The sequence below is a fragment of the Leptidea sinapis genome, chromosome 9, assembly GCF_905404315.1.
Source record: "Leptidea sinapis chromosome 9, ilLepSina1.1, whole genome shotgun sequence".
NCBI lineage: Eukaryota > Metazoa > Arthropoda > Insecta > Lepidoptera > Pieridae > Leptidea > Leptidea sinapis.
Genome location: NC_066273.1, coordinates 2,640,341 through 2,667,133, shown reverse-complemented (window position 1 = coordinate 2,667,133; position 26,793 = coordinate 2,640,341). Strand labels below are relative to the sequence as shown.

The following is a 26,793-nucleotide window of genomic DNA, read 5'->3' as shown; positions in this document are numbered from 1 at the left end:
AAAATATTTAACAATTTTCAAATTTATTAATCGTCTTGATTTTTAAGGCTTTGAATTTTTAGAATAACGCAATAGCAATTCGATATTATTTCAGGGTTAACACATTTCTCGCTGTCATAGATAGACTCATATCGGATTTAACGAGAAATTGTTATTTTAATTAATAAAGCGTTTAACAATAGTTTATGTAGAGATACTTATTATTTAGCATTGTTTATAGAACAATATTTAGGTTTTTGTGAAATATTTTAATTGCTCTCCAATTTTCAAAAATCGTATTTTGTGTGTTTTTTCAAGTTGTAAATCGAAACAAAAATTTTATTAACTTAATTTGTCGCTCCTTAAAATTTGCCGCCTTAGGCTACAGCCTACTCAGCCTGCTAGTAAATCCGCCACTGGTAGCACTGGAAACTTGATTCGATGAAACCATTCGATGTATGAATGTCCAAGGTGAAAAGCGGCTAAAGCACGGTGCCATGCCGGGATTTCACCTCCAGCATGTTTGTGTCGACTGAAACCAGCTACTCGTCCGCAGAATGTCTACAGTGAAGGTTCCTGTTGAGAAAATATATTGCATATTGGCAGTTATTTTTTAAGGGCCTAATATTTTAAATTAAAATTGACTTGTCACTCACTCAATGTCTGTTTAATCTTCTACGATATAATTTTCATGTGGCTTATTTATTTTGGAATATATACTTTATAAACATAATAATGCTTGTTCCATTGTGCTAAAACATAACAGGCCTGCAACGTGAAGTACGTTATGTAAGTAATGGGTTATGGTTTGGTTATGGGACAGCAATAAAAATATCCGATAAGAATCAACGGATAATTTTGTAACATGTCGGAAACTGCCGACAGTACTAGCAGTGGAACGATGATGTTAGAGAAAACAACCACGGGCAGTGTTACTGGTAGTGGTTTACCTGCAATAGAGAAATTGAAATTATAATAACCCTAAATATTTCACAATCAATAATTATAATATAAATACTTCACTGATGTACGTAAATACAGTTCTATGATAATTTAAACACTACGTCCAATACAGTTTTCTTTTATGAAGACAATGATATTATAGTATACTTTTAAATTGTATGAAGACCAATGATGTTATACATAACGTCATTGATGAAGACAATGACAAAAGACCTGCGGCAACCATTGTACTTAGTAGATTGAAAAAAGTTGCACGCTCCATGAAAAATATCTTTTTACAATAGATCCTAGGATTTAAGTGCATTTTAATCCTCAAAAATCATATATTTTATTATAATATTCATATCTAGAGTCTTACTTAGTATTATTTTCTCTGTTGTAGAGCGGTCTGTGACATTGCCAGTTGACACACTTCATAGCCGATTCATCGTTGTACTGTTTGTGTTTTGGTTTAGAGATTGCGTTTTCTTTCTCAAATAAGTACCTAATCAGAAGTAAATCATTAGTAATAGTTCCAGAATCCAGTTTTCTCCTAAGTTTTGTTGCCTATAAGTTTAATATCACCTAGGTCCATTTTGTATTTTAATTTGTTGTTGAATTTTCAATTAAAAGTTCAAAGAAATCAATTCGAATAATTTTTGAAGATGTGATTTTCGCCAAAGTATGAAGTATGAGACTTATAATCTAGTAGTAGATATTGATAATTAATATCATCATAGGAAATGTTAAAACTAATGAATCAACATAGGATTCTCAATAAATAATATTTACAATGAAATTTACATTTCAACACCGTGCATTTTACTGTTATATCGGCATGAGTGTCTGGATTTTTTTCCTAATTACAGGTAAATGTTTATTTTGAATTCTAATTCTTGTAAGAACAAACAAAATAATTATCTCTTCACATATGTGTTTTATCATTTTCGTAAGTACCGAAATGTTGGGCTTTAAAAAAGGAGAACTGGCAAGTAAGTCATTGCCACATTGGATAATTTATTTAAAGAAATGAAATTATAAAGAGCATTATATTTTTTGAGCTTGTTTGTCCTCCTTTTAATAAAATTATCCTTTAAAAGGTATTTAATCGAAATCAACATTATGCCAACTTAACTGGTACTTAACCAAAGCAGTGTACTTTGCTGCTTCAGAGTGTCTGGAGCATATGGTGGTGCTCCAAATTATGGACCTAAACCATAAAACTAAACAAAAATACAGAACAATAAGCTTATGATCTGAATAAATGACCTAATCTGATATTTATGTTATTTTCAGTTGTGTATAAATATATGACAGTGAGTGAAGATCCAATTGCTTATAAAGTAGAGAGAAGTGAACATGTGATGAGGATTCAAGATAAATTTAGAAAAATATATCTGAGAGGTTGCAATCCATCCGATGGTATTGTCAGAGGATCTGAGGGTAACAATATTGTAATTCTTCAAGAAACATACTCTACATCCCGGCACGCTCCATGAAAGAAAATTTTTTCACAATAGATCCTAGGATTTAAGTGCATTTTAATCCTCAAATCATATTTATTATAATAGTCCTATCTAGAGTCTTACTTAGTATTATTTTCTCTCTTGTAGAGAGGTCTGTGACATTGACAGTTGACACACCTCATAGCCGATTCATCGTTTACTGTTTGTGTTTTGGTTTAGAGTAACAATATTGTAATTCTTCAAGAAACATACTCTACATCCCGGATATTTCCTTGGTGTGGGCTGTCTATCAACTCCCAGGGTTGTGCATGCCATATAGGCAACTAAGCATTGCCTGCCATAATAAGAACATAAATTTATATATACCACTAGTGTTAAAGTTAATTTAGTTCCATTATTATATTACTAAATTATTATTAAAAATCCACCCAGTAAGTTATAGCTTACTCTAGATACCTAGTAAAAGTAATACCAGTGGGAGGCTCCTTTGCACAGGATGCCGGCTAGATTTTGGGAACCACAACGGCATCTATTTCTGCCGTGAAGCAGTAATGTGAAAGCATTTCTGTGTTTCGGTCTGAAGGGCGCCGTAGCTAGTGAATTTACTGGGCAAATGAGACTTAACATCTTATGTCTCAAGGTGACAAGCGCGATTGTGGTGCCATTCAGAATTTTTGGTATTTTCAAGAATCCTGAGCGGCACTGCATTGTAATGGGCAGGGCGTATCAATTACCATCACCTGAACATCCTGCTTGTCTTGTCCCTTAATTTCATAAAAAAAACCTTTGATTTGTACTCATAAGACTGCCTATTTCAACCCACTATATATACAGGGTGTCGCAAAACTCAACAATAACCTGGTACCGGGCGAGAGGCCAAGGTATACCAGTTATGAAAAAAATAAGAAAAAAAATCTATGTCACTTAGTCAAGCGATGATAGACATTTTTCGAAAATGTTAAAAATTTGACCCCCTTTGTCGCATTTTTAGGTACTGTGATCGCAATTTTCACAATTTTACAGTGATTTTTTTAATAATGTTATCTCAAATAACAGTCCTATTAATGGTAACCACAAATGAAAGTAATAATCATTGTTAACTAAGTAAAATAAATTAAATTTTGACGAGTTATGGTTTATAAAATTTATGTCAGTCAACTGTGACACTCTACGTTGGCATAAAAATGTACTACACTTGACCTATGGCTAAGTTTTTTTAAAAGATGGCCCATTTAGTCTTGCCACTTTTCTTGCCAATAAAATATATTATTGGCAAGAAAAGTGGCAAGCTATTTCGTATGCTATGTGTAGGGATCCCTCAGTAAAAAAAAATACCTGATATTGTTTTGTTTGAAAAGTTCGAAGTCTCCATTGTTTGTAATGAACAAAAATGATAAAAAGAAATGGATAGTAGTTATGGTATTTGTCAAAACGAGACGTCACTATCCGTCTCACTCACAACGACTCATCAGTCGTTCATAATAAAATTTAAACAATAACATTTAGTACGCATCGTTTCTTCGTTTACTGCGCTTCTCTCGTAATCGTGCTACTTTCGTACTATCGACTTTGGCTTGTGTTACCCTGGACTTGATACTCTATCCGTACTTGACGACTCTGGCTTTGTTTTTGGACTTTGTGCTGTGCAAACTGTGTGTGAACAACATGCCGCATTTGTACACACCGCAAGAGTATGCAAATATGCATCTTATCTACGGTGAGTGCCATTGTAATGCCTCTGCGGCAGCTCGACTGTATCGGGAGAGGTACCCGAATGTGGAGCGGCACCCAGATTATCGTGTCTTCCTAAATGTGCACGCATCATACTCGGAAGGACGATTACCCAGTGCTCGTACATCTGGTGGGAGACCTCAAGGAAACTACGACGCTGAAGTTGAAAATGACCCCAGTACCTCAGTACGTGCGATTGAAATTGCAACGGGTGTGGCGAAGAGTACCGCACATCGAATTTTAAAACGATACGATTTTCATCTTTGCCATGTACAACGTGTGCAGAGCTTGTTACCACGTGATCACGCACCCAGAGTTGATTTCTGCAGAACCATGTTAGCGAAAATTCGTGAAGATCCGGATTTTCTAAATAAAGTTTTGTGGACTGACGAATCGACATTTAAAAGAGATGGTTATTTAAACTTACATAACCTTCATAGTTGGCATACGGAAAACCCGCATTTGATGCGTGAGGATCGATCCCAATACCAATTTAAAGTCAACATGTGGACAGGAATATTAAATGGTCAAATAATTGGACCATTTGAATTCACTGAAAATTTAGATGGCGCCACCTACTTGCATTTTCTTCAAAATTATTTGCCGACATTGCTAGAAGATGTACCACTCAACATCTACAGAGAAATGTGGTATCAACAAGATGGTTGCTTGTTGGTTGCTGGATGGTTGTTGGGGATGCATAAAAGAAAAGGTCTACTCAAAACCAATTCAAAATGTAACAGAATTGCGCCAAAAATTGATGCAGCATCAGAAGAAATCAATGCGAGGAGATTTGCAAGACTGGTGAACAGGTCATTTCTGAGGCGATGCAGAGCTTGTATTCGTGCTGGAGGGAAACAATTTGAGTATCTGCTTTAATTTTAGAATAATAAAGTGTTACGATAATTTACCGTTTTATTTTGATTAAATTTTCCGGGAGTTCCTTTCGCAAAAAATACAAAATAGCAGTTTTATTGGCAAGAAAAGTAGCAAGTGTTGTACTATTTTGAAATCTAGACTAAATGGGCCATCTTTTAAAAAAACTTGCCATAGGTAGTGTAGTACATTTTTTTTCCAACGTAGAGTGTCAAAGTTGACTTACATAAATTTTATAAACCATAACTCGTCAAAATTTAATTTATTTTACTTAGTTAACAATGATTATTACTTTCATTTGTGGTCACCATTAATAGCACTGTTATTTGAGATAACATTATTAAAAAAATCACTGTAAAATTGTGAAAATTGCGATCACAGTACCTAAAAATGCGACAAAGGGTGTCAAATTTTTAACATTTTCGAAAAATGTCTGTCATCGCTTGACTTAGTGACATAGATGTTTTTTCTTATTTTTTTCATAACTGATATACCTTGGCCTCTCGCCCGGTACCAGGTTATCGTTGAGTTTTGGGACACCCTGTATACATATTACTGTGATAATTAGTAATCACATCCAAGAATTACATTGATTTATTAACTAAAAAAGGTCGAATAAAATGTTAGAATTACTCATGACTGCTGTTTCCTTTTAGCTGCTGTTGATAATGATGTATGGGTACTGCAGGGATTTCTCGTAATAACAAGGCATGGTGACAGGGGCCCACTCACCCACCTAAAAGGTGGTGACAAGATACCATGTGATACTGTTCCAATCTCACCATTGTTAAAAAAGTTTGTATTATTATTTAGCACTACTAAGCAGATTGATGAAGCATTCGATTTCAACATCACATCCATACAACTGTATAATGTTCTGTCTATTAAAAGAATATTTTGACAAATTTTGTAATAAAAATTTGACTTACAACTGACAACAACTGATCAATTTAGATATTTTTTTCGTATTTTTTTTTAAATGAAAATAAGGGACGAGATGAGCAGGGTATTCAGCTGATGGTAATTGATACGCCCTGCCCATTATGATGCAGTGCCGCTAAGGATTCTTGCAAACTCCAAAAATTCTGAGTGGCACTACAACTGTGCTCGTCACCTTGAGACATAAAAGATTAAGTCTCATTTGCCCAGTCATTTCACTAGCTACGGCACCCTTCAGACTGAAACACAGTAATGCTAACACATTACTCCTTAACGGCAGAAACAGGCGCCGTTGTGCTACCCATAATCTAGCCGGCATCCTGTGCAAAGGAGCCTTACTCTTCTTTTATAACAAAAAAATGGCTTGATCAATCTTGATAAGAATTATTGTATGTATATATAATATACATACATATATATAAAATGATGTATATGTATCTAATAAATACATTTTATTATGTGATTAAATTGAAATTATGGTAATCATAAGAAATTAATATTTTCTTATGGATTCCGTTGGTAGCTATTATCATATTACATTTGTTTGTATAGTTCAGTGTTGTAGTTTTCTCTAATTCAGTTTTTTTTTTATGGAATAGGAGGACAAACGAGCGTACAGGTCACCTGGTGTTTAGTGATCACCGACGCCCACATTCTCTTGCAACACCAGAGGAAAAGGGCGTTGCCGGGCTTTAAGGAAGGTGTACACGCTTTTTTTTAAGGAACCCATGTCGTATCGTCCCGGAAACACCGCACAAGGAAGCTCATTCCACAGTGTTGTCGTACGCGGAAGAAAGCTCCTTGAAAACCGCACTGTTGAGGACCGCCACACATCCAGATGGTGGGGATGATATCCTAACTTGTGGCGTGTCGTGCGATGGTGGAATTCAGCGGCAGGAATCAGGTTAAACAGCTCTTCGGAACACTCCCCGTGATAAATGCGGTAGAAGACACACAATGAAGCGACGTCTCTACGCAACGCCAAGTGATCCAGCCGTTCGCAGAGCACTGGATCCCCGACAATTCAAGCTGCTCTGCGTTGCACGCGGTCAAATGGATCGAACTGATACTGGGGTGCGCCAGACCAGAGATGACAGCAATACTCCATGTGTGGCCGGACCTGCGCATTGTAGAGCGCTAGAATGTGGGCCGGCTTGAAGTATTGCCGTGCTCTATTGATGACGCCCAGCTTCTTCGAAGCCAATTTGGCTTTGCCCTCCAGATGGCCACCAAATTGGCAATTGCTTGAAATTTCGAGACCCAGTATTCCGATTCTAGGCGAGGTTTTAAGGTAAGTGTTGTCGAAGAGCGGTGATACGACAAATGGGGTTTTTTAATGGGAAAAAGCGCAAACTTGAGTCTTCTGGGGGAATTGAACCTTGTACAATTTAATTGTACAAGGTTCAATTTATCCCATTCCGCGACCTTCTCGAGAGAGGACTCGATAGAAGACACAAGTTTCTCCCGGCACTGGTCGACGATTTCCCGAGAGAGACCTGCATGGCCCGTGTATACGGCATCACCAGTGCTGTCGTCTGCATAGCAATGTATGTTGGAGGTGTCCAACATATCATTGATATGCAGAAGAAACAGCGTAGGAGATAGCACACAGCCTTGGGGCACTCCAGCATTCACGGGCTTCGGGTTCGAGCAATATCCGTCGATAACGACCTGTATGCTGCGCCCAGTTAGGAAGCTGGAGGTCCACTTGCACAAGCTCTCGGGAAGCCCAAATGATGGAAGTTTTGAGAGGAGCGCCTTGTGCCATACACGATCAAAGGCCCTTGCTATTTCCAGGCTAACTGCCAGACCTTCCCCCTTGCTTTCAATAGCCACCGCCCATCTATGTGTTAGGTATACCAGAAGATCTCCTGCCGACCGACCATGGCGAAAGCCGTACTATCGGTCGTTGATCAACTGGTGACCTTCTAGATATACCAAGAGCTGGCGGCTGATTATGCTCTCCATGATTTTGGAGAGCAGGGAGGTAATAGCAATAGGCCTGCAGTTTGCCGGATCCAAACTGTCTCCTTTTTTTGGATCGGATGGACAAGGGCTGACTTCCATGAGTCTGGGACTACGCCTTTGGAATAAGAGTGCCGGAAACGCTGTACTTCAGGCATAGAGCTCTGACACCACGGGATGGTCGGCGGTGTTTTTCCATTGTCGTCAAGAGTCGAGTTGAAGGCAAAAAGAGCGCAAAGGAGATCAGCTTTCTCTTTTGCCGTATGGGCCAGGGTGTCATTTCTCATGTGCGACCAGAACTTGCGTGTTCCGGTCGGGTAACTGGAAAGCTGCTTGCCGATTTTGACGATGTGCTTCGATTTTGCACGGGCGATTTGCCGCTTAAAAAATCTGGAGGCACGGTTATATTTCCTCTTAAGAAGGGAAACAAACCCTGCTCCAAGGGTAGGATGCAAAAAAGGAACGCATCCTATCCCAATCTGCTGACTTGTAGTGCCAAACGCGGCGGGTCGTTGGCGTCGGATAGGCACTACACTCCTGACCAGGCAATGGTCGGACGTTCCGAGTGGGGCGTCGACGGTGACCTGGTAACTATGGTAAGGACCTGGTAAGGATGTGTAGTCAGCAGAAGATCTAATATGGACGGCATGTGGCTATCCACATCCGGGAGCCGCGTTGGCGACTCAACCAATTGGGACAGACCATACGCCAATGCAAAATTATGCACAGATCGCCCTGCGTAGTCTGTGGTGCGTGATCTAAGCCATTCGACATTATGCCCGTTGAAATCACCCAAGACTACGATTTCAGCGGAGGGTATCTGTGCAAGCACGTCGTCAATTGCCGCTTGAACGCAGCCCATGAGTTGATCGGTTTATACGCTACCACTATGGGACCTGTAGACACACGCATAGATGCGGACGCGGTCCTCTAAATCTACGCGGAGCCAGAGAGTAGACAGGTCCCAACCCTCAAAATTCCCGAGACGGCGACAGCAGATATCCGGGAGGATATCTGCTGTCCACGTGGAGCGTGGAGCGGGGTGCCGTGGTGTAACTGCCTCGTTTGTCCTCGGTCATGCGCGGTTCTGTGCCCTCCCCAGAATACGAAGGGCAGCCCGAGCGAGAGTGCTCGGGGAGGGATTCTCCGGCTCTGGTACCCTCCTGGGGTAATTTCTTTTTCAAGAACGCTCTCATATTTTGTTGGGGGGAGGGGGGGGGGGGGGGGGGGAAAGGGATGGCCTCCGGTCCTCGACACTAACCTATGCGAAACATAGCGGCACTAGGCCGCTACTTCACGCCGGTATTCTGTGCGAGTGTGGTAAGTAACCCGGACGAGTCTGGCCCGATTGTGCTGACGTCATAAGACGACAGCGTGATTCTCCCACTTTCAAAAAGCCCGTAGTCGCCTCTTACGACACACTTGGACCTGGGACTACCCTATTCTTTTTACGCCCCGGGGAAAGTACAGGGCAAAGTCAGTTTATGTAAGTCAGCCAAAATCAAATCAAATCATAATCACTTTATTTATGTAGGTCACGGAAATGACACTTATGAATGTCAAAAAAATATTTTTTTCTTATTGAATCTACCGTTACTTCGTAAAGGGATGAGCTAATTACTTTTACAAATCATTTCAATTACAATATAATATGTAAAATGATGCAACAAACATACTTAAACTGTATACAATTAATGCTGTTATTGTGTGTGTGTATATAGACTTAATTATTATAAAATCTTATAATTTTTGTGAGGCATCATCATCAATTCAGCCGGAAGACGTCCACTACTGGGCAAAGGCCTCCCCCAAAGAAGTCCCCTAAATTACCACACTGACCGTTCCTGCGCTACCCTCATCCAACAAATTCAGGCAATCATGAGCAGATCATTAGTCCATCTTGTGGGGGCCTACCATGCATCTTCCGGTATATAAATGGCGACCTATTTGAAGACTTTACTGCCCCAATTGCCATCTGTCCGTCAAAATATATGCATTGCCCACTGTTACTTCGGTTTTGTTTGTGAGGCAAGGAATAATTTATATTTTAATATTTCAGTTATGAAGAATATGTGTTAAACGCAAGTGTATCCGGTCGCCCTTGGTGGGTGGCGGGCGCAGGCCCCTTCCATAACTTTCCATCGTTGCCACATACAGCGACTACTCACTGTGCTCTGGGACAACTCACACCTAACGGCTTGTTGCAAATGATTACTGTGGGTAAGACATTTCTGACTTGCTGCCTTATTTCTTAAACCTAATTTGTTTCTTAAAACATTTTGCCATTTCAGGGAATATCCTACGTGAAGCGTACGGGGATAAAATTGGTTTGGAGAACTTGGATTTGTCCGGGAAGAAAGATGCTGGTATGTTCTCTTCTTAGTCCATATCATTATAGAAAATAAACATACCAGGATACTATCCTGATGACCATGTTTGATGCGAGGTGAGGCCAGCAATGAATGTATGTATGTTTGTATACTTGATTTCCGTGTTACACTAACAATTTATACCTACCTACCCTCGTCACAAATATTACACTTGTCGTTGTTATTGTATGTGTTACTGTCTGCCTGATTTTTGATGAGGCCAACCCAGTTTATCCTAGGGCTTCCAATACCGAAATACCGAGATCTTGGTATTGCGGAATCCCGCGTGATGCGGTATTACGGGCGCGGGATCCGCGGGAATTGCGCGACGGAAAATCAATTTTATGGCAAAAATACATCAAATTTTAAATATTTTTTTGATGACAATCATAAGTTTAGGATTATTGTTATTAAGTTATAGGAGTCGAAACACGATTGACTAAACTTGACTCGATACAATAAAATGGCAAAGTTTCCTCTAAATCTTCATTTCTAGAGAGATACTTCAATGGAAAAACCAGTTTTATTTGTTAGTTATTTAACAATTTTCAATGAAATTTCATTTACATGTTCCTTTATAGATACTTCACTTGATTGCGGCTTTATTTTATTTCAAAAGAGTATTATTTTGTAGCAAAAAAATCATTTATGAAAAACGTCCAGTGAAATTGCGCGCGGGCCGGCCATTACACGGCTCTCGCCTTCCATCAGTCAGCCGCAGCGCCTCGTTGAGAGCAAACGTGTACACCTTTGTTGCGCTGCCGCCAACGAAAACGATATTGAATAAGAGATTACATTTCGATTTGTTTTATTACGTCATATTTTTTGATTTTGCTTTTTTTTATTACAAATAGATTCTTAGATTATTATTATATATACGTAATTGTACCTATACTTCATAAAATGTATGTGTCTATTTAGTTAGTATCGTTAGCCGGCAGTGCGCGGGGAGATGGGGCGCACCCCGCGCCGTTGATAGTCCGTCCTTGTCTGCCACCTATTCGACCACGATCTCACTTCGCCTTAAGTGTGCATATTTTCAATATGCGGGATTCCGCAAATACCGAGATTGAATTCAGGCCGCGGGATCTAGTTTAGATTAGATGTGACATCACTTATTGAAAGTCAAAAAAAATACCACCCATTCCAAAATGAATGCCTCAGGCTTGAGAAGAACAAGCACTCAGAGTACATATAGAATAGCTGAGTATTAGGTAGGTGTAGGTTTATATACATACAGAATCACTGAGAAGTAACACAACACAACAACGAGGATCGAGACCGGGTGACAGTGACAGCACAGACCTAATGCCTAAGAGTGACAGCGAGAGACAAATATCTTTTTTTTATCGTTATTATATAATATAAAAATAAATAAACGGTGTAATATCAAATTGAACTGTGATCCCCATTTATTTATGACTTGTAAGTGACTCTTCCTATTTCATATAATCAATTTCTGATGTTGGCAACAGATTCGATTATTTTATGTAGTCTATGGATCATCTATAGACTATGGCGATCATTATAATTCGGCAAGTAAAATACTTTTTAAATACATATTTTGATAAATAACAATTAATAGAATAAAATATTTAAATAATTCTGGTGTAAGTCCTATTTTCATCGGTTCTAGGGCGGCTTCCGACATTGTCCTTTCCATATATTCATTCTAACCATTTATTATTTTGAATTTTGAATCGGTATGTGCAGACATTTTTAATATGATTTGCTGACGACTTAAAGATTTTTAAAGCTATCCAAAATCCGTTAGACTCGATTTCCCTTCAAAATGACTTAAACAGTATTTCCCAATGATCTATTAAAAATAAATTGCCCCTTAATGTAAAAAAATGTCAGCATATGAAATTTACAAAGAAACGAATTCCGCTTAATACTTCATATTCTTTAAATAATCTTTTGTTAGATGAAGTGGATGAAATCAGAGACATTGGAATTATTTTAGACAAGAAATTATCCTTCAATACACATATAGATGTAACAATCAATAAATGTTACAAATTATTTGGCTTTGTTTCGCGTAATTGCAAAACGTTTAAATCATGTTTAGCTCTTCAAATGGTTTATTTTGCTCTAATTCGTAGTTTATTAGAATACGGCTCCACCGTTTGGAATCCAATCTATAAGGATCCTATCGAAAGAATCCAGAAACGCTTTCTTTTTTTGTTATCAGTACATAAAAAAAAAAACGAGTTAACCTCTTATAACGATAGATTGCATTTCTTTAATATAACTTCACTAGAAAATCGTCGCTCGGTGAATGATCAAATGTTTCTATATAAAATTTTAAATCACAAATTACGACTGTCCCAATATCCTAGCCAAAATTAAATTTTCAGTGCCACGCGAAAGTGCACGTTTCACAAATTTCAAACCTTTTATTGGAAATTTATATAGAACTGAACTCGGTGCTAATCGTGTTTTAGAAAGGATCTGCCGGGAGCACAATAATCTTTTCAAAACTACTCGTGTTGACATCCACTCCTCCTCCCCTCCGCATTACAAAAAATTATTGCAGCAATTTATCAGTGCAGAAGCCACATAACTTATGCTTTGTTTAGATTTATATCCGAAATTTAATTTTTAGTTTTTTTTTTCCACTTGTTACTTCTACATTCTAATAGTACAATACAATATTTTTTCATTGTAAACTTGCAACCCCACACTTGAGCAACTCAAAAATGCATGCTGATTTGCCTGTAATTGGATTTACACCATAATTTATACTTATTTTGTTATTTTTATAAGCTAGTAATAGTGTATAATCTGTTGGTGAACCTAAATAAATAAATAAAAATAAATCCTACTAATATTATAAATGTGAAAGTTTTTTATGTCTGGATGTATGTTTGAACTTCTTTAACGCAAAATCTACTGAATAGATTTTGATGAAACTTTACAATAATATAGCTTACACACCAGAATAACAAATAGGCTATAATTTATAAAACTATAGTGTGAATTATACAAAATATAAAAGAAGTGTGATTGTTACTAATGAATACAACTAGCGCCATCTCTTATCAACTAGCAAGCAAAAGATCAATACAATTTATATGGCAAAACAACGTTTGCCGGGTCAGCTAGAATTAAATAATCTTATTTTTGTTAAAATATTTGAATTAAGTTATACGAATTGAAAACTACTTAAAGTATAAAACAGAATAAATGCCAGAAATAAGCGAGGACATAAATAAAATATTAACACATTTACAAGTATGTACCTATTTTAATCTGTATTCGCTGAGTAAATAAAACCAATTATTTTAAATTAAAAACCCCAGGACGCTGCTTAAAAACTATACAAGACATCCCAGGACACTACAAAAAAAACTTGGACTTGTCCTGGGAAAACATGACGGTTGACAACTCTAGTAGATGAGTTTTCTTATAGGCATATGGACTTACATCCCGTGCCACTATTTATATTAAAAATAAATCTTAATAAATTTGAAAAAAAAAATAGTGTAACAAAAAATGATTTTATTGTAAAAAAAAGCGCGGGGTGCATGGTATAAATAGTTATAAATATTTTATGAACTGATATGAGCAGAAGGGTTATTTTGATAATATCCTGAAAAGCACTCCACGCTTTTTTTTACAATAAAATTTTTTAAACTATTACGTATTTATCATTTTTTAGTTTTTTTTTTTGTTGTATTGAATTGTCATCGGTCCTTAGTATGCTAAAATTTCGAGTTAATCCGACGTTTTGAAGGGGTTCAAAATCATGTTGAAAGATTTCGTTACATACTAACATACGCATGAAGCTAATAAAAGCGAATTTAAAAAGTGTTTCTTAGATCTATATACACTATATATCGACAGGTGGTATAGCGTATAGCACTAGATATCGCCGCACGTTCCAGTCGCTCCAGGCTCTGTCGTGGGGAGTGACCCGCGCCGCGGCCTCCACGCGAGAGTCCCACAGCGTGGCCTTCTGCTTCCGACACTGTGCTTGCAACGCGCACCACACTCTAGCCAAGTAAGATATACTTAAAGGCATAAAAGGCATTTATTTTCTCAAAATTGATTCCTTTAGAATTCTTTTTGATGTCATTTCTAATGACTACTAGATACTAGTACCGCTTCGGAAACAAAAATGGCGCCCTGAGAGAGATGAAGCGGCGCAAGAAACTCTCCCAGCATTCTTTTTTGCGCTCTTTTCAATAAAAGTATACAATATTGTACAGTCATTTCTATCGCTATAAAATAAAACATTTAAATTTATTTATAGATAATGTCTGAACAGTGGACTTTATTATAGAAGTGTATACATTTACCCTTAAAGCTATTATGTATCTTATGAAGGTTCATACTAGCTTAGATGATTTATACGTACTTAATCCGAGAAGTGAGGGATATCACTTAGGGTATGTTCCGATATGCACTGCGACCACTGTACAGTGTGACGTCAATTTAGTATACTGTGAAGCCGTTCCTTTATAACCAGTTATACTGGTTACTATTTAAAACGGAACGTAATCTCGTATACTGTCAGCCGCATTTTTTGACGCAGCATTCAAATGAGTGTATTAAAGTTTTCTAGTTCATTAATAAAAAACTGTATTTGGAGTACTGTCAAATTAAAAATATTTGGGATTTTGGGATTAAACTGTAGGTATTCTTTATAAAACGTCTGGCACTCCAGTGGTTTTGACTGATCACGTGATCAAAGTACTGCGAGTACCTTACCTCGAAAACGCCAGTGCTAACAGTAGAATATGGCGGCGATTTATGACGTCATTTATTTCCCTAGGGTACTGCGACAGTATACTGGCAGTCCATAACGGAACGAATTTTTCTACAGTGTTAGAACTGTGCATTGCTCGCAGTGCATATCGGAAGATACCCTAAAAAATAACTAGGATGCCGCAATCGCTCGCCGTACCGCTTCGCTGTAGCGTATATTTGAGCGAAGCAAGCTAAACTTTTAAGGCGACACTAAATGCTAGCGACCTTGAGCGTTATGAGTTCACGGCTGCCGGCCCGCGATCTATGTAACAAAGCCAACATTTTCAAAATCCTTGCGTGGAAATCGTAATATTTTAACAGGCGCAAACAGTTTATACGCTTACAATTATCATTATTGAATACTAATCTGAATAAATGTACCTACACAAAAAAAAGTACAAGCTATATAAATACCTTTTCTGAGAATAGTACTAAAAAAAATGCGTCATGCTGAGAAAAAACTTGTTTAACTGCAATGAAAAGTGGTAGTTCAAAATAGCTCTGGAGTGTTAACTATAACTAACAGCAAACATTAGAAAACTACAAATAAGCCTTAAGGGTATGTGTTATATGATAAAATAGTGTACATAGCTCCAAATTCTGTATTTTCACCACTTAACTTGTCTAAAATGCCTCCTTTGCGTGTTTTCTGCTTACCCTTCGCCTTAATGCTTATAGATCATGAACATTCGTAAATGATCAAAGGATAGCAGTGTTACAATTAAAACTTATTGTGATTTGATCAATCGGCTTTATTCTTAAATAAACATAAATAGCGCGTGCTAATTTAGAATAATTTGTAAATCATGTTTGTTTTAATTATAATAATTGAATCAAGTCGAAATTCAAAATTCTGTCTCGACAATAACCTAGAAAATTTCTAAAGCTTTCTATGAGTTCAAAACTTTTTAGAATCGCTCCAGAAATGGCCGAGAAACAGTTTAACACAGAAATCAAATGGAGTCATCCGGTGGGAGCTCCGCTCAGCTTCGCTTCGCTCAATAAACGATGTTGAATAAAAATTAACAATTAAACGACAAATAAACCACTATTTTTGTAACACCTTCTCGTTAAGTTCCTTCGTAATAACGACTCGGACTGGGCCACACTTAATAATTATATCATTACCCCTATAGTTCTATTACTATTTAAATTATTTGTAACTTGAATGCGTGTAATATAACCGTAAGCCAAAAAAACATAGCCATAATTTACATTTTTATTGCGGAGCTCCGACTTTTTCGTGTCATTACGAGATCAGTACGATGGAACCATTTTTATAAAAAAACATGTTTTGCGAGAAACCTTGTGCCTCGCACAGCGACTTTGTAAAATAAATTTCTGACTGCATTTTTCCCGATGCGATACGACTTAGGCTTGGAGGCCCAAGATTAACATACTCCCAACTTACGGCCGTTCCCAATATTCAGTCTATCTCTTACTTAAGATAAAAATCGTAACTATCGTTGATTTTTCTGTCCCAATAAACTTATCGACGGTAACTCGCCTTAACCGTACACGCTGTCTGTCAATGGGACGACGCATAGCTTACCAGCGATAGAAGTTTGTATGGAAATTGCAATTCGCGCGTCCCAATATAAGGCGATAAGAATGACTTATCGGGTATTTTGGGACAGCTTCAGATTATTGACAGCTAACTACTGACAGTAGAAGGTAGTAATTTTTCTCTAAAGGCGGAACGAAGGAATCCTGTACTAACAAACAAATAGAGACACCACACCATTCGTGACATAAAAATATGTTAGACGCATGAATCATAATAGCTTCTTGCTGCCAGATAACTGAGGAAAATAGGCCTGGCTTAATACTTTAGTGTGTGTGACCTTAACCTTTTGTGCGTGCTGTTATGTTCCTCGTTTGCTCACGAGTGAAACAACTAATCTTTACAATTTAGCATTACACCCGGGGACGTCCGCTCCCAACCGATAGCCATTTGAAACTGGCTTTCCGTTGTACTGTGCATTCCTTATATACCAGTCAACGTCACACGGTTAATGTCAGTGTCAATGTCACCGTGACAATGATATTTAATAAAAACTCAGTTCAGACTTGATGTCAATACACTCCACGTGCATTGCTTAAAATAGAGTTAACAGTCAACGTCATTTTTTTTTGACGTTTTCACAGTTGTCAGGGTCTATCTAGATGTATGATCTACCTAAATCATAGTTTCTCAACCTTATTTTGCTCACCGCCCACTTTGAGAATATGTTTTTTTCTAGAGTATGTTTGGGTATTTTTTTGCCTTTTTAGACTATATTTTTTAAACTACCCACGCCCCATCTGCGCCATCTCAATGCCCCCTAATTTTATCTGGGTCTTCTACTGCCCCCCCCCGAAAGCCTCAAACGCCCACAAGGGGGTGTTATCGCCCACTTTGAGAACGTATTATCTAAATGATCTAAGGTTCATAATAGTGCCGAGGTCTAGTAATAGTAGCCAAATACAAATATTTTATTTAAAATAGGATTTAAAAGCACATAATGAACGACAAATACTACAGCACATTCGAGAATGTATTGCCCCAGACCTGAGAAGAACGGGCGCAAACAAATCTGCTTCTTTTTTTTTAAATAAAATTTCATCACAATATAATAACGTACAATAAAATTTATTATTGTATACTTAGGCTGAGGACGGTCGCTCCATTCCCAATGTGTGGTAATGATACCAGACAGTGATTTATGTTATTGTAACCTTTACCAGACACGTTTATTTTTAACAATTCTTTTGAATTTCGTAACACATTTGTTTTGTAAATTTTCTGGGATTCTGTTGTAAAAACATATAAATCGGCCAACAAAAGACTTAAACTGAATACTACAAATACTTTTATTTTTAACCATCTTAATACAGATATCAAATGATTATTTGAGAAAGAAGCCTTTTGTTGTTATAAAATGATCCGTGTGTACTCGTCTGAATATATCATCTAACTAGCTGACCCGGCAAACATTGTTTTGCCATATAAATTATTTTAAGAGTTAGACCATTTCTTGGACATTGCAACATTACTTTATTTTTCTAAAATAGAATATTTTTTCTTAAATAAACGTAGCTTAAGTTACTCCTTATTACATCAGCTACCTGCCAATAAAAGTCCCGTCAAAATCGGTCCAACCATTTCAGAGATTAGCCGGAACACACAGACAGACAGACAAAAATAGTAAAAAATGTTATTTTATTCATTATATTCATATACATGTAGTAAAAAAACGGTTATTTCAATATTACAAACAGACACTCCAATTTTATTTATATGTATAGATGTGAGGCGAATACTTAGTTAACATTACTTTAAATTTTATTTATAGGGGTTTTCTTTAAACTTGTTTATATAAAAAAGTATGCTAGATTTTCATATCTCTGTAATGAAATTCTAATAAAAAAAACTATTTGCAGAAAATTAAGTATTCAAACGAAGCGTCGGCTAGAATCTCATCCTGCCATCAAAGAGTTGTTAACGAAGTTATCTTCTGTACTGCTCGAATCTCAGGAATACATAGACGCTGACGTCATCAGAGACGCCATCTTGGCCTACATGTGTCACGATGTTACCTTGCCGTGTTCCAAAACTGAAAAAAGACCGTTTACAAAAAAGGCGCGGAACCTTCTAGATGTACAGTCGGGGAAACATCTAGAAGTAGACATGGACGTTTTGAATATGGAATTGGACTATTTGAATCAGATGGACTTCAATAATGAGATCGGAAGAAAGGCGAGGGATTTGATCAAAGCGGATAAGAAGCAACCGTTGGATTTCGACGCTCAAATGGAGAGAGAGAAGCTGCTGTATTATCAGCAGAGGTATCTGGATAATGGGGACTACGATGACGTCATTGTTGTCAAGAAAAATTTGGACGCTGACTTTAATTTTCCAAACGAAAAAGCTGACTTTGATGAAGATTACAAAGAGCCCACACCGGCATCGGTTGATTTCTGTATCAAAAAGGAGCATGTCATGTCAATATTCGCGTACCTCGAATGGAGCTACCGACAGGACGTGCAGAATGTGCACAGCAGACGCAAAAGTTTGCTGGTAGCCTATGGACTTATACACAATATCGTGCAGAATATGATAAGAATGATCTCGGAAAACAGGCCGAAAATGGTCGTGTATTCTGGTCACGATAAAACACTGCAGCCGTTGATGTTGGCGCTAGGAATCAACCATCATTCTAGTATACAATACGCTTCTAGAATGATCTTTGAAGTGTACAGAAAGAAGGATCTGCGGGACGAATTTATGTTCACGAAACGAAGAGCTGTTGCGCAAGATTTCTACTTTCGTGTGGTGTTTAACGGAGAAGATGTCACTCATAGATTAAGTTTCTGTAAAGGCAGAGAGGTTGTGATGAAGTCTTCACCGAGTTCCGAAACACAATTTAATACATATCTTTGTTCAATAGAAAATATTGTGAGATTCATTCACGACGATTATTTCTCGGATTTCAATGTCAGTAATTATAAGGACGCGTGCGCTACTTATAGCGATCGTGGGTGAACTTGTATGCTAGGTATCGGCTTGGCGGAGTGCTATGTATAACTTTTGCACTGGGAGAACATCTGGGCAATTTTTATTGTAAACAGTTTGCGTCTAAAAGCCCAAGTGAAACAAAGTGCTTTATCCTACACCTATGAGGAAAGATGTATGTTAATACTATCTGACCCGGCAAACGTTGTTTTGCCATATAAATTAAATTGTATTGATCTTTTGCTTGCTAGTCGATAAGAGATGGCGCTAGTTGTATTCATTAGTAACAATCACACTTCTTTTATATTTTGTATAATTCACACTATAGTTTTATAAATTATAGCCTATGTGTTATTCTGGTGTGTAAGCTATATTATCGTAAAGTTTCATCAAAATCTATTCAGTAGATTTTGCGTTAAAGAAGTTCAAACATACATCCAGACATACATACTTTCACATTTATAATATTAGTAGGATATATCTGACCCAGCAAACGTTGTATTGCCATATAAAATAATAAAAAAGAAATCAATCAATCAATCAATAAATAAAATTTTTGTGCTATAAAAAAAAAGACGACCGATTCTCAGACCTACAAAGTATATCGTACATAAAATTTATCGTACTACAATAATCATACTATTCGATTGCCATCTTGAAACTATTGCGTATCTGTGGATGGAATAGAATAATATTAAAATCGCGATACAAAAACAAGGTGTTGATCCTAGACGGGTGAAAATTTAAGTTGTATGTATTTTTTAATGTTGTATCATAAAAAAAATTATATAAAAATTAAAAAAATTAGGGGTGGATTACCCTTAACATTTAGGTTTAAATAACTTTATTCTCATTAAGACCTATTGTCACTTACATGAGAAATTAATATTTTACAAATTAAAGTTGGTACTTAACAACAATGATTATGTTGGGTACTGAATGCAATTCAATGTTAGGCAAACAGATAAGACATAAAACAACCTACATATGTTATTGAAACATTTCATAATTATTGAGTATGTGCCTTTGAAGGCTCGCTTTAAAAGAAGTCAATGTTTTGGCATTTCTTATTTCTGAGGGCAGGTTGTTATATATCTGAACTCCCTCAAAGGTTATTGTTTGTTTTCCATAATTACTTCTCACCATTGGCAGCTCAATATGACTAGCTCTTCGTGTAACAGTTCTGGTTAAATTCATTTTTTTAAAGAAGGATGTGTTAGTGTAAATTTTTTATTTAAAACCTTTTAAATGAGTAAGCAAGTAGTGTATGTGTATAATTGTCTGATTGTCATAATTTTTGTTTCTGTATAGATTTTATCAGTTGAAGTTAAGTAGGGATAATGAAACAGTAGCTTTACTAGTTTATTTTGTGTTGTCTGTAGTTTAACTAATTTCGACTTTGCAGTACAACCCCATATTTCTATGAGATACAATAAGTGTGGTTTAACTAGTGAGTTGTAAATTGTAAATTGGACACGGCGTGGAATAGATCTGACAATGTTTCGCAACATACCAATTAGAGACGATAAATTTGTTCTTACTTTATCGATATGTGGAATCCATGCCATATCACTGTCCAAAATGAGGCCTAGATATTTCTCTTCTCTTTTTTCTTCGATTTGTTGATTATTTATTCTTAAATGTGTGAAAGGAGGAATAGTTTTGTTTTTTGCTTTAAAGATGATGTACGAGGTTTTAGATATGTTTATAGTTAAAAGGTTACTTTGAAAGTATTGAAAAATAGTATAGTAATAGATAGGCCTGTGCCAAAGAAACAAGTTCATTAATTGATTTTCCAAAGTAAAAAAGGCAAGTGTCATCAGCATAAAGCGTAATCTGTCCGTGCAAACATATAAACATGAATGTTGTTGACATAAATTAAGTATAAAAGGGGTCCTAATATTGAGCCTTGAGGCACCCCGTATAAAGGTGATAAAGGCTTACTTTGATGATTATTTATTTTGACAATTTGCTGTCGTTGACTAAAATATGAATCAAAAATTTTTAGAGCTATTCCTGTGATACCCAGATTTGCTAATTTCTGTAGTAAAAGTGTGTGGCTGACAGTATCAAATGCTTTTTTTAAGTCGATGAAAATCCCTAGAGGGAAACATTTAGGGGGATGAAAAATAGATGTTGTTCGATTCTCAGACCTACCCAATATGGACACAAAATTTCATGAGAATCGGTCAAGCCGTTTCGGAGGAGGTTAACTACAAACACCGCGACACGAGAATTTTATATATTAGATAGCAAATAAATGATAAATATCTATGGCAGAGAAAATTTGGAATCAGCTCTTGCTCACCTTTCGCAGGCTTTAAAAAACGTCTGACACATCCTAGGTATACTTATAAATGAAGAGCCGGTTTTTTTCCTGTAGCCCAGTGGTTAATGAGCCTATCTTCTGCGCTAGAGGTTCCGGGTTTGAATCTTGGTAGGTACAACCATTTATATTATGAAGAATATATTTTTTTATATAAATAATGTTTGTTTCGGTGTCATGGATGTTTATATATATTTATGTATGTTAAAGTAGTTTATATTAATTATATCGTTGTCTTGTGCCCATAGTACAGGCTATGCCTAGTTTGGGGCAAGATAATTTGTGTAAAAGTGTATCAATATTATTATTATTATAATGAGCGGGCAGAAGTACTCAATTTGTACAGACAAACAACGTTTACTGGATATTTTAGTTTCTTAATCTTGGTCCGTCAAAGTATTCATGTACAATCGAAAAACAGATATTCATACAAATCGGACGTAATTCCAGAAAAACGTTCCAAACCACAATCATGTCGAAATTGAGTTAAGAACACAAAACTGGTCACGTGATTCATATTAACGGACTGACAAAATAATGGCAGCCCTACTGTCTACTACTGCTCTTTAAATGACATCATGACTTAGTAGCCCAACCCACATGTATGGAATACATTAATATTTATTAAACTTTAAACACGAATTCCTTAAAATGTGATGTTTGTGGCTTGGAATGTTTTTCAGGAACTACGCCCAATTGACATCTCGTATGTTTGTATGTAATGACGTGTGTTCGGCACAGCTGTCATATATCCATAGGAAGGCACTTTCCATGTAGGTGTAGTATATTGAACCCTTAATAGTTAAGAGCACCTGATTATTATTATAAGTACAAATATATTAATTAGTAACACAAGTTCCTGTACCTTCGTTATAACCACGGACGAGTAAAATAAAAAGAAGCCGGGAAACGTAAATACACCCCACGCATACACTTACACTAATACAAGCCGATCGGCCGCCATTATGAGATTTGCCATCGTTTGTGACAGATCAGTTTGCGTCGCAATAAAATATTTTAAAATGCCGTTGTGCGTTGTGAAAAAGTGTAAAAACAATACTATAAAAGTATTTGTGGATATATGATTATTTAAGGGAGAAAAAATTGTGTATCTGTTATACCCCGTAACCGCACACACACTGGCATAAAGGTGCACTACACTTGCTAGTATCACGGCGCGGAGTACTTATTTTTTTACTAGTCCGTGTTTATAACATTATCATATTTTGATCTGATCTCGACCCTTGTCACGGTTAAAAGACAAGTAGATCTGCGGCTGGAAAATATTTTCAAATACTGCTGTAAAAATGTTGTGAATATATAGGTTGCATTAGAAATTCACGTAATGTATTCCGGCAACGCTCCTGTGATTCCTCCAGTGTTGCAAGAGAACGTGGGCGGCGGTGATTATATAACACCAGCGGGCCTACCATGAACTCTTATTGCGATTCATTTGACGGTCTGAAATGAACTGCTTGAATTTGTAATTCAAAGAACTATATATATGTGTATTACTATTATTTAATAAGTACAAAAAAGGGCTTAATGGCTTATAATTTGAAGCTATAAAGAGCAATTCTAAAATGTATTATATCATATCATTTAAGGTTTCGAAATGCAACGCATATGGTTCGAGTAAGAGAGACAAACTTATGCAACGACTGTAGAGCGTCATCGCTTTCTCACACCGCGGACCACAGACAAATTTATTTCGTTCATTCTTCATAAGCGATCCAAACGCCAATCAGTAAAAGTTACTTCATGGTTCGAATTTTAGCGATTCAGTTTAGGTACCTAAACTGAACTGCATCGGAATCGCATCGCTTATTAAAAGTTGATGATAGGCCTTCAGGTGCCCGTACGCTCGTTTATCCTCCTTTTCCATAGATAAATGAAACAAAAAATCTTATCAATCAATCGAGATGAGGCGTTCTATATTCTCAGTATGACGCGCGATTGGGACGAAGGTCGTACTGCGGTAAATATTCAATCTTCAGGAAATTAATAATAGTGTTATTATTAATACATATAAATAACATGATAGTGACTTGCATTTGTGTATCACGGAGAAGCTATTCGATAGATTTTGATTAAGTTTAATTTTTTAGACACTTGGCCCTTATCTAAAAAAATAATTGGAATATCTTTATTTAATATTGAGTTGATGAGCACGCGGACAAAGTCACCGGTATCAACTACAATGCTATGTAGCGACTGTCAGTCCGCACTAAAAAATCTAAATCGTATCTAACAATAGGATTGGTTCGTGTAAGTATTCCCTTATTGTGTGCCATTTTCAGCGGTAAACAATACTAGTCTGAGTATTTGATAATGTTTATTATTTTACATTTTACACACATTTCGTTACGTAAAAATATAATCTATCTTAGTTAAAACATTATATTGTACTTACATATAGGTGGTTACAATTGTAATATATATAATAGTTATTTATGCAACTGTTGTGTAATAAGGGGTATTAAAACACGAATGTGGATTACTCGGCTTCGCCTCGTGTGATAAAAGTATCACATGAGTGTTTTAATACCTAATTATCAACAGTTGCATACAAGACTTTATCTACACCCAGAATATGAATCTTCTAAAAGATTCTGGAACAGTTTGCTTACTGCTAACATTAAAACACCAGTCCTAGTAGTAACCTAATATCATTAATTACTGATTATATACAAATAAACTAAGTAATAATGAAACAATTATTTATTTTAGTAGTAATTTACATTTTGTATAGTGCAATAATTAAAATTCACTCGAATATTCAGCGTTTAAAATGAATCGCTCATTTTTTGTAAACAAAACAATAAAAATATCGAAGATAAATGGCGGGGATTCGAATAACCTACTTTTTTTTAAGGCGCGCGACGTTCTGGTAGTGAGGAACACGCGTAAACGAAAATGTTCTTTTTTTGAAATTCATACAGATACCATGCATCGAGCAATAAGAATGTGGCTATATGTTGAAACTCTTTGCGCATGAAGGGATCGAAAAAAAACAGGAGTGTTGTTATGAAATTCAGTACAACATTACAACACTCGTTTGGATGATGTAATGGTTATTAGAACATTGGGTGTTTTAATGTTGGCAATAAGCTAACTGTTTCAGAGTCTTTAATAGAGGATTTAAAGCATGGGTGTAGATAAACATTATAACGCCTGTTAATTTTTGATCTCATTTAAAATATTTATTTATACTGATATTATTTTTTATTTATGAATTAACATTTTGGACGTCCTAGTTGAATTTTGTTAAATATAGCGATAATATATATTCTTCTTTAGCTTTTATTGTATTAATTAATAAGTAGGTAATAAAACTTCTGTTATAAGCATTTTCAGTATTATAGTTTAAGTTGTTTTTGTATGTGTGTAAATAACTTTATTTTGTTTAAAACGATGCATACGAGGGTCTGCCTGAAAGTTATTAGAAAATAAAAAACTCATTAAACTAGCAAATTATTAGTTTACTAAATATTTTCAAGAAAGTATCCACTTAGGTCAATACATTACTGCGTCAGATGAAACTACTGGGAAAAGCATTTTGCCCATTCGTCCTTATGGGTCTCTTCGACCCCCTATTATCATTTATACGTCTAGATAGAGTGTAACACTAACACAAAGAAACATACATCACAATCGCAAGTGTAAGACGTAGCTCATGACGCACACTAAAGTAATAAACCTGGCCTGTTTTCATCGATTGTCTAGCAGCAAGAGACTATCTAGACGTATAAATTATCTAAGAAAAAATTATTGCACGAAAGTGGCACAGACAATTTTAAATTTTTTGCCAAACCATAAAATGAAAAACTCAATAGGAAATGAATGCCATTTTCAAAATTTAAGCTTATTTTTATTATATTGTTTACCTACAAGTGGCCAGTTCTAAAAACTTTCAATCACCCTCGTGAAAAATATTTTGTAAAGAATTGATTGTTCTAGAATCTAGACGACCATAAGCCCTAGGCTAGATATTTGTACAATTTTACTCAATTACATTTTGTTTCTGTGTACAAAACTATTTGTGATATAAAAAAAAGCAATATTATCGATTAATAACGGTAAAATATACATCACCAGTCAATAAGACATTACCGACACTCGATCACGTGATATTTGGCGATCATATATCACGAAGAAAAAATAACATTAAAATGAATACTAATAAACTAAAACGAACGTTGAGTTATAGGTACGCAATGAACTGTCACTTCGCGGACGCTAATCACACACGCCAATTGCGGGGCGCTGAAGTCGGAAGCGGGACAGTGAGGCCACGGGCCTGTCGCCGCTTGCGCTTAACTGACAAAGGAGTCACCCAGTGCTATGATATATGTACACTTCATTTATTGATGTGAAGCCATTTTGTTCAGTACTGACAACTGACAACACTGTCAGTTAAAGTTTAGATATTTATAGGATTTATATATTTTAATTTATTTAAATTTAATACTTGATTTTATTACATAGAACGAGAATCGCGTACCGAATATTGTTAGTGTCCCACCTACTTCTAAATCATTCTTTAAAAAACTGTTTCGTGCCCAATTATTTTGTTTGTTCCGTATATTAAATTTGGTAAATATGTACAGGTATTATAATAATTATGCACAAGTATTATAGTATGGAAATATGCCTTTTATTAATTTTTATATCGATACATGACATTTTAAAAATTGCATCCAATTATAACTTTATTTTTAAACACTTACTGTAAGTACTCGCCGGTGGTCTATAAGTCACCTGTGGGGCGATACGGTTATCTTGCTTACGTCACCTCTAGTACCTTATTAGAATTACTAAGATATAAAAAATCATAGAATACTTTGTGCCAGCAAATCGATTTCAATATGAAATTGTAACGTCCGTTTTAAAGTGTTTTTTTTTATGTCGATCTTTTTATTGTGATTGTAATAAAGTGATTGTAATTAT

General features: G+C 36.2%; 1 protein-coding gene across 3 annotated transcripts; it reads left to right on the top strand.

Annotated features, from left to right (window-relative positions):
- Positions 1 to 1,379: 1,379 nt before the first annotated feature.
- LOC126965956 (2-phosphoxylose phosphatase 1) lies at positions 1,380 to 26,793 on the top strand. Of its 3 annotated transcripts, XM_050809780.1 has the most exons (7): positions 1,380 to 1,790; positions 2,218 to 2,364; positions 5,651 to 5,789; positions 9,958 to 10,118; positions 10,190 to 10,264; positions 14,117 to 14,273; positions 18,446 to 26,793. In XM_050809780.1, exons 1-7 carry the CDS (start codon positions 1,715 to 1,717, stop codon positions 19,545 to 19,547), a joined length of 1,857 nt encoding a protein of 618 aa, XP_050665737.1. In that variant the 5' UTR covers positions 1,380 to 1,714; the 3' UTR covers positions 19,548 to 26,793. The 3 variants fall into 3 exon arrangements, with proteins under 3 accessions (XP_050665737.1, XP_050665739.1, XP_050665738.1); XM_050809782.1 differs by lacking the exon at positions 14,117 to 14,273 and having other exon boundaries at positions 18,446 to 18,527; XM_050809781.1 differs by lacking the exons at positions 14,117 to 14,273; positions 18,446 to 26,793 and having other exon boundaries at positions 10,190 to 10,460.

Bases quoted from the DNA above. Each gene is read 5' to 3' on its own strand.
- LOC126965956 (XM_050809780.1), top strand. From the start codon at position 1,715: ATGAAATTTACATTTCAACACCGTGCATTTTACTGTTATATCGGCATG. The intron at 5,790-9,957 runs GTTTGTATTATT...TTAATATTTCAG, and splicing joins ATCTCACCATTGTTAAAAAA to TTATGAAGAATATGTGTTAA. The intron at 10,119-10,189 runs GTAAGACATTTC...TTGCCATTTCAG, and splicing joins GTTGCAAATGATTACTGTGG to GGAATATCCTACGTGAAGCG.